The sequence below is a fragment of the Emiliania huxleyi genome, assembly GCF_000372725.1.
Source record: "Emiliania huxleyi CCMP1516 unplaced genomic scaffold EMIHUscaffold_236, whole genome shotgun sequence".
Classification (NCBI taxonomy): domain Eukaryota; phylum Haptophyta; order Isochrysidales; family Noelaerhabdaceae; genus Emiliania; species Emiliania huxleyi.
In genome coordinates, this window is record NW_005200282.1 from 169,868 (window position 1) to 177,795 (window position 7,928).

General features: G+C 67.0%; 3 protein-coding genes across 3 annotated transcripts; 2 read left to right on the forward strand and 1 right to left on the reverse strand.

The window, feature by feature from the left end:
* On the forward strand, positions 1-607 carry EMIHUDRAFT_366911 (hypothetical protein; the record flags this gene model as incomplete). Its single annotated transcript, XM_005779130.1, has 1 exon — positions 1-607. The coding sequence occupies exon 1, from the start codon at positions 14-16 to the stop codon at positions 605-607; it is 594 nt and encodes a 197-aa protein (XP_005779187.1). The 5' UTR covers positions 1-13.
* A 1,916-nt stretch (positions 608-2,523) lies between these two features.
* On the forward strand, positions 2,524-3,978 carry EMIHUDRAFT_236570 (hypothetical protein; the record flags this gene model as incomplete). The annotated part of the gene is made up of 3 exons (XM_005779131.1): positions 2,524-2,532; positions 2,708-2,833; positions 2,947-3,978. 3 exons carry the CDS (start codon positions 2,524-2,526, stop codon positions 3,976-3,978), a joined length of 1,167 nt encoding a protein of 388 aa, XP_005779188.1.
* Positions 3,979-4,612: 634 nt separating this feature from the next.
* Positions 4,613-7,045, reverse strand: EMIHUDRAFT_114989 (hypothetical protein; the record flags this gene model as incomplete). Its single annotated transcript, XM_005779132.1, has 1 exon — positions 4,613-7,045. The coding sequence occupies one exon, from the start codon at positions 7,043-7,045 to the stop codon at positions 4,613-4,615; it is 2,433 nt and encodes an 810-aa protein (XP_005779189.1).
* Positions 7,046-7,928: the final 883 nt, after the last annotated feature.

The window sequence follows — 7,928 nt, forward strand, 5'->3', positions numbered from 1 at the left end:
CACGCCGCTGTCCATGGCGTGCCAGGAGGGCCAGCTCGAGTGCGTGCAGCTGCTTCTCGAGGCTGGCGCGGCGATCGACCAGGCCGATGAGGCTGGCGGCACGCCGCTGTTCGCGGCGTGCGCGAACGGCCACCTCGAGGTCGCCAAGCTCCTCTCCTCCTACGGCGCCTCCCGCGCCGCTACGCCCTTCGGCACGCCCGAGGAGATCGCAAACAGCCAAGGCCACACCGACCTCGCCGCCTGGCTGGTCGCCAGCCGCGGCTGGACGCCGCTCGCGCACCTTGAGACCCTCACCGCCGCCCGCGCCCTCTCCCTGCTGCGCAGCGGCGCAAGCTTGCACGAGGGCGAGCCGACGCCGCTGCGGCGCGCCGCGGGCGGCGAGGGCGAGGCGGCGGCGCTGATCCGGCGGGCGGCGGCGCCGTGGTCGCCGGCAAGCCACTCGCTCTTCCCCGCGGCGGCCCGCGCGCGGGCGGCGCTCCTCGTCCGCTCGATCTACGAGATCCACGAGCGGTACCACCTCGACTCGGCCGGAGCAACGAACGGCATCGCGGCGCTCGACTTTGGCCACTGCGTCTTGGGCTTCGCCATCGCGCGCGAGACGCAGTAATAGGGGCCGCTTTCGCGCGCGGCGCGGCACTCGGCGCTTGAGATGCAGGGCGAGAAGGTGCTGCGCCTCCTCGAGGTCTTTGCGGAGAAGGGGAGCGACGCGGGCGTGGCGAGGAGGGGGGAGCAAAGGGTGAGACTGAGAGTTTTTTTCCACTGCTTTTGAACATATTGAGACGTAGGATCTAGCGTGTTTTTTGGTTTCCGTAACATCCTACATCTCTCGCCACACGCTTCTTCCGCTCGCAGCCATGCTCATCCCCCTAGGATTGAGCCTGACCGGCGCGAGTAAAGATGCGGGAGGAGGCCTATTCCCGCGCCCACACGTCGATCTTCTTGGGCAGCAGCTGGTTCGACAGGTCCTCTCCGTGGCCTAGAGAGCCGTCCTCGCCCTTGCCCCACGTAAAGGCGGCGTTGGCGGTGATGGCGAGACTGTGGTCGCCTCCTGCCGACACAGCGACGACGCGCTGGTCAGCCAAGGCCTCGACCTTCTTCGGCAGCAGCTGGCTTTGCGTGTCGCCGTGGCCCAGCCTGCCATTGCCTCCTGCACCCCAGCTCCAGACGGCGCCGTCGGCAGTGAGGGCAATGCTGTGGATGCGTGCTGCCGACGCAGCGATGACGCGCTGACCAGCCAACGCCTCGATCTTCTTGGGCAGCAGCTGGTCCTGCGTATCGCCGTGGCCCAGCTGGCCGTAGTATCCAAAGCCCCAGCTCCAGACGGCGCCGTCGGCGGTGATGGCGAGGCTGTGGTGGGTTCCCCCCGAAACAGCGACGACGCGCCGCCCAGCGAAGGCCTCGATCTTCTTCGGCAGCAGCTGGCGCTGCTGGTCGCCGTGGCCCAACCTGGCGGCAAAGCCTCCAGAGCCCCAACTCCAGACGGCACCGTCGGCGGTGAGGGCGATGCAGTGGTCGGTTCCAACCGACACAGCGACGACGCGCTGGCCAGCGAAGGCCTCGACCTCCTTCGGCAACCGCTGGCGCTGCTCATCGCCGTGGCCCAGCTGGCCATCCCCTCCATAGCCCCAGCTCCAGACGGCGCCGTTGGCGGTGAGGGCCAGACTGTGGTCGCGTCCAGCCGACACAGCGACGACGCGCTGGCCAGCCAAGGCCTCGACCTGCTTGGGCTGCCACTGGCTCTGCTGGTCGCCGTGGCCCAACTGGCCCCAGCCTCCAACGCCCCAGCTCCAGACAGTGCTGTCGGCGGCGAGGGCGAGGCTGTGGGTGTCTCTAGCCGACACGCTCACGGCGCGCTCGCCGCCCAGCGGAGGAAGGCGGGTCGGCGTATTCAGCCGCGTCACGCCTTCACCGTGGCCTAGTAGCCGTGGAGAGTTGGGCGGCAACCCGCCGCACGACGAGAGCCGCCCCTCGCCGTCGATGAAGAGGCTGTGGAAGTGGCCTGCTGCAAGCCTCGCCGGCGGGTTGGACTCGCGCAGCAGCGCCGACAAGCACAGCCACCGCACGGCGCAGCCCTCGCCCTCTGGCAGCGCCGGCAGCTCGAAGCCGCGCTCTTGCGCCCGCAAGCGGATGGCATCCACCGCAAGCGAGGTGTGGAAGAGGAGCGAGACGGCCGCGGCGCGAGCGATATCGGTTGGGTCGCAGCGAGAGAGGGCGCGCACGAGGAGCTCCGAGGGGAGATCGAGGAGGCGGGTGGGCGGCGGCGTGTCTGGCGAGGGAGCGGCAGGGGCGGCGGGGGCGAGGCGGCGCGAGCGCCGCGAGCGCCGCGGCGGGGCAGACATCGCGAGAAAAGAATTTTACAGGCCTCGCGAGCGTGATACGCACCGGCAATCAATGAGTGGGAAAAGAATTACCACGACAAAGATTTCCGAGCCCGACGATCATGATGCAGGCACGACCGCTACGGCTCGGCCGTACTTGCTCGCTGCGAGCAGCCAGGCCCCGCCTTCGTCTATGCAGCGACGCATGGAGCACGTGTGCACTTCCTCAGCGTCGCGTCGCCAGTGGCCGCAGCGGCAGCAGCACCGATAGTAGCGACAGCAGCGGCAGCGGCAGCAGCAGCAGCGGCAGTACCAGCGGCGGAAGCGGCGGAAACGCTGACAGCGACAGCGGCGACTCGTCGCTGCGAGGGCTTGTGCTCACGCAGCAGGCGAAGACGCAGCTCGGAGTCGTGCTCGTGAGCTCGGCGCTCCTGCAGCTCGGAATCGGCATGATCGTGCCCATCCTGCCCGCCTACGCCTCCTCGGTGGGCCTGACCGAGGCCCACGTCGGCGTGGTGATCGCCGTGCCGGCCATGGCGCGCGCCTGCCTCAACCTGCCAGCCGGCCACCGCTGGCGGACGTGCTGGGGCGGAAGCCATTGACACAAAGGATGCATGCCCATTCTTAGCCAATAGGCCAGCTGGCGGACGTGCTGGGGCGGAAGCCGCCGTGGGTAGGTGGCGCAATCGTCGACGGCGTCGGCTGCATCGCGACCGCGTGTGCCGGAGGGCTCGGGTCGATGGTCTCCGCGCGGCTGCTGATGGGCGCGGGCTCGGCGGTCGGCGGGAGCGCCGCCACCGCGTACGCGATGGACGTGCTCTCCCTCTACCCGAAGCACAAGGGGAGGCTGCTCGGCGCGCTGAACGCCGCCGGAGCGCTCGCTTGGATCCTCGGGCCGGCGCTGGGCGGCTTCCTCGCCGAGCGGGCGGGGATCGGCTTGCCTTTCGTCCTTGTCGGAGGCATCCTCCTCGCCACCGCCCCCGCCATACACTGGCTGCTGCCGGAAACGCAGCCGCCCGCGCCGGGCACCTCGGTGGCGTCGCTGCGCTTTCGGGCGCTGCTCGACGGCACGCAGCGGAGCTTCGGCGCCCTAGCGCGCGACCGCAACCAGCAGGCGCTGATGCTGATGCAGTGCGCCCTCTTCACCGGCTGGTCTTGCAGCCTGACAGTGTTGCCGCTGTACGCCGCCGCCACCCACGGCGCCTCGCCCGCGGAGCTCGGGACGCTCTACTCGGTCTCGTCGGCCTTGGGGGTCCTCGGCGCTCCGCTCGGGGGCGCCGCCGCCGACGCGCTTGGCCGCGTCCCCGCCGTCTCGCTCGGCGGTGGGATGCTCGTCGCGTCCTTCGCGTCGCTGGCCGCCGTCGACTCGCAGCTGCACCTCCTCGGCACCATGGCGGCGCTAGGCTTCGGAGAGGCCTTCCTGATGAGCTCAATCGCCGCCCTCGCCAACGACGTCACGCCGCCGCACCTCCGCGGCGCGCAGTCGGCGCTGCTCGCGCAGGTGGGGGACGTCACATTCGTGGCGATGCCGATCGCGCTCTCCCTCCTCGCCACGACCGCCTCGCACGAGTCCGCCTTCCTCGCCTCCGCGGGCCTCATCGCGGGCGCCAGCGCGGGCTTCCGGACCCTCGCCCGCCCGTGCAAGCCGCGGCACGGGTAGCTGGCGGGTGGCGGCAGAGGCGAGAGGGCCGTGCAAAAATGTGCGATAGTTATTGTCCCTTGCAAATGACAGTACCGTCTCAAGAAAATACTTACGTATGGCCGCCTCCTCTCTCACGTCGTCGGCGCGACCTGGTTCGTGCTGCTGCCCCTCAGCAGCGTCATCGAGCTCGCCCGCCGCGCCATCACCAGCAAGCTGGCGCCTCGCTCTTGCGGCTCCTCCGACGCCCTGCGCAAGGCCGCAAGGCCGCCGTCGGGGTCGATACGCCCCACGTGCCCCCTCCAGCGCTGCTGCAGCCGCGTCGCGATGTAGCTCGTTGCCACATTGTGCGTCGGCTTGGCGGGGCCGGCCGAGACGGTGCTGCGAGAGACGGAGCGCTGCATCTGCCGCGTCGTGTCGTTCAGCGGGAGCGGCACGCCAGCGACATCGTAAGAGAGCGCGTTGAGCACCTCCGTGAAGTGCACGCGGCCGCCGCGGTCGGGGATGTCGAGCTTGTTTATCCACGTGAGCAGGTCGAGGCGGGTCGCCCCCTCGGGCGCGGCGCTCCCCTCGTGTGCCACCACCGCCTTGCCGAGCGGTGGAGGCAGCGACTGCAGCAGCGCGAGTAGCGAGTGCGACGGGATGGTGAGGCAGCCTAATCGCAGCGGGAAGTTCGTGTTACGGGACGCTGCCCGCAACGCCCCCGAGCGAGTGGGGAGGTGAGGCCGCCCTGCGGATCGAACTTGAGCCACGCCTCGCGGAACTCCTCAATGGAGTCCACCGTGATGGCCTTGTTCTCCGAGCCGATGTTGGTGTAGTTGTCCACAATGATCCCCACGAAGAGGCCGTTGAGCACGATGTAGCCCATCAACACGTAGAACACCCAAAAGAAGAACTGCGGTACAAAGTAGCCGACAAAGCCGGAGCCCATCCGCGCGCTGCACGATGACTCGGCCACCGGGCTGCCGTCCTCGTCGTACCCGACCACCGGGCCGCAGCTGGGGCAGCAGCGCAGCATGTTGTCGCCCCAGTCCGGCGGCAGGAGGTCGTGCATGACCAGGTTGAAGGACTCGCCGGTCGAGCAGCGGAAGAGGGTGAGCATCGAGATGAGCACATTCTCAAAGTTGGCGTGCCGGTTGAGGTTGTCGCCCCAGTTGGAGTCCTCCGCGCTGAAGAAGAAGGGCGCGCCGTCGCCGGCGTCGCAGCCCGCCGCCACGCAAGCGGCGGCGTTGGCGCAGAGGGCTGTCCGCCGGTAGTATGAGCACGGCAGCAGCTGCGGCAGCGTCTCTGTCAGAGTTGCGCCGTGCGCAACAGGCGCGCCACCGTGCCAGGTTGCCGCGGGCTGCGTGGACCACGTGTTTTCGCACTGAACCTCGCCCGCGCTCGCGTTGGCGATGCAGGTTGTCTGCCCAAAGTTGCCCGGCGTGTAGTTTGCCGCCCAGAAGAAGGAGGTGGAGAAGACGGCAAAGATGTACATGAGCAGCAGCATGAGCACGCCGATGTTGAGCATGCCCGGCAGCGAGACCTTGATGGTGAGAAAGATGGTGCGCAGCCGCTTGGCCCGCTTTAGCAGCCGCACGATCCGCATCACCCGCAGCAGCCGGAAGACGCGCAGCATCGGCGCCGGGAAGGGCAGCACGTCTGAGTCCGCCGCGGTGGTGACGATGTCGAAGGCCGTCAGCACGACGAGGACACAGTCGAAGACGCCCCAGCAGTCAAAGTACTGCTTCAGGCCGAGGCCGCACCACTTGAGGAGCATCTCGGCCGTATAGATAGCGAAGAAGACGATGTTCGAGTAGAAGGAGACGTCGGCGAAGGTCCGCGCCAGCCGCGTGGAGTCGGGGTCTGGGTTGTACACGTCGACGCACATGACGGCCGTGTTGAGGCAGATGACCGCCATGATGGCAACGTCAAATGCGTTGGAGGATACCAGCCGGTAGAAGGGCATCCTCCACGGCTGCGACGGTGGCCTCGGGCTCTTTAGTGGCCGCTTCGCGATGATTTCCTTCTGCGCCTTGACCCAGTCCGACTGCGCCTCGGTCATCATCGAGAGGCCGGCGCTCTCGTTCTGCATGTGGTTGAAGGTGTCGAGCACGACGCCGACCACCATGTTGAGGATCATGAAGCAGCCCAGCACTACCCACACCACGAAGAAGAAGGCCGCCATGTACGGCTGCGTCTCGTGCTCCTCCGTGCCGAGCTCGCCGTTCGCTTGCGCCGTCGACAGCCAGAACGGCGAGACGTACCGCTCGTCGCGGTCGGTGCCCATCACGTCGTACATGACGTCCGGCCAGCCCTCGAGCGCGGCGATCTCGAGCAGGAGCAGCGAACCCCACCCGACATGGTCAAAGTTGCCGTAGTTTGGATTTGTCCACTGCGGGAACTCGGTGAACATGCGGTACGTCTCTGCCCAGTCCTCCTTGTCGGTGAGCCGCTCGCCCAGCGTGTCGTAGCGTGTCAAGTTGTACTTTGGCAGCGCCATGCACTCCTCGTAGTCGCTCACCCGCTGCGCACCGATCACACTCACGCCCGGGGTGACGCTGTACATCTCCAGCGGGTCGAGGCAGTAGCCGAGCTTGCCTCCAAACATCTGGACAAAGATGATGGCAAAGACAAGGATGAAGGTGATGAAGACCGTGAGGAACTTACTCACGCTTGGCAGCGCGGCGCCGAGCGTGGCGATCACCACCTTCATATTCTCGGAGCGCGCAATAAGGCGAAGCGGCCGGAGGGCGCGAAGCGCTCGGAAGGCGGCGACTTCCTTGACACCGGCTGTAGCGAGCGAGACGATGGAGATGAGGACCACCGCAAAGTCGAGCCGATTCCAGCCGGATGCGAGGTAGGCGGGGCACGTGGAGCGAACCGAGACGTAGGGGAAGGAGGGCGTGCTCCTGACCTTGAGGTTCAGGAAGCCAAAGGCGATCGACTTGAGCAGCGCCTCGAAGATGAAGATGGCCGTCAGCGCGACGTCGATGCCGGCGATGGTGCGCTTGAGCCAGTAGTCCTCGTGCCACCCGGGCCAGTCGACCCCGAGCAGGACGGACGAGAAGATGATTAGCGCAAAGATGAAAGACTCGAAGGCGGGCATCGCGACCAAGCGCGCGGCGCCGCGGCGGACGAGGTTGTCACTCGAGAAGAGGAAGAGGGAGCGGTCGGAACTGCTCGGCGCCGGGTGGGACTGGCGCGGCCGCTTGCGCGCAGCTGCCGCCAGAGCTCTGCGCAGAGCGGCGCAGCTGAACGGTCTGCGCTAACTGTGGCTGCGCCGCTGACGAGTATCCAGCCGTGGAGGAGAGGAGTGCAACGTAGTGGCTGGCTGGCCCATAAGGTGTAGGAAGGCGGCCGATGGCGCGCACCATGGCGTGCCCAGCAGCAGCCATCCGAGACGTTACGAACGTCACACAAAAAATCCCTTTCTCACAGAGCGTGCGCGCGGTGCGGTGCGGTGCGGTGTGACGTGTGTGCGGCGTCATGTGTGTTTCTTGTTTCATAATACATCGAAGTATCGCAAAAAATCTTCGCCGTCGGCGCCGTCAAAGTACAAACAAACAAAGGTATTGCTAAAAATCTCTCTCTGTGTACTCTCTCTCTCTCAAACTCAATTAATCTGTGACTCCCGCCTGACTGTTCTCTTGACTCGACTGATCTCTGTGGGTCTCTCGCGCTTTGCGGGGGGAAGCGCGGAAACGAGGAACCTCTTCGTCTTCCCAACACGGTCCATAGCCGTTGCAATCTACACGAGGTCTCGCACAGCGCAGAGGCGCCGATTCCCGGGGACGATGTGTCAAGCGACGGACGCGCCGCAGCTGAGAGCCCTGCTCACTGTTAGCACCTCGGGCACCTGCTTCGACGCGCTCCCGCACGCGCCCGCCGGCGGCGGCAGGTCCTCGTGCGAGGCGCCGAGGAAGTCTCGCGCGAGTATGCTTTGGAAGCAGTAGTCCGAGTACATCCCGACAGTCGCCTCGTGCCGCTCG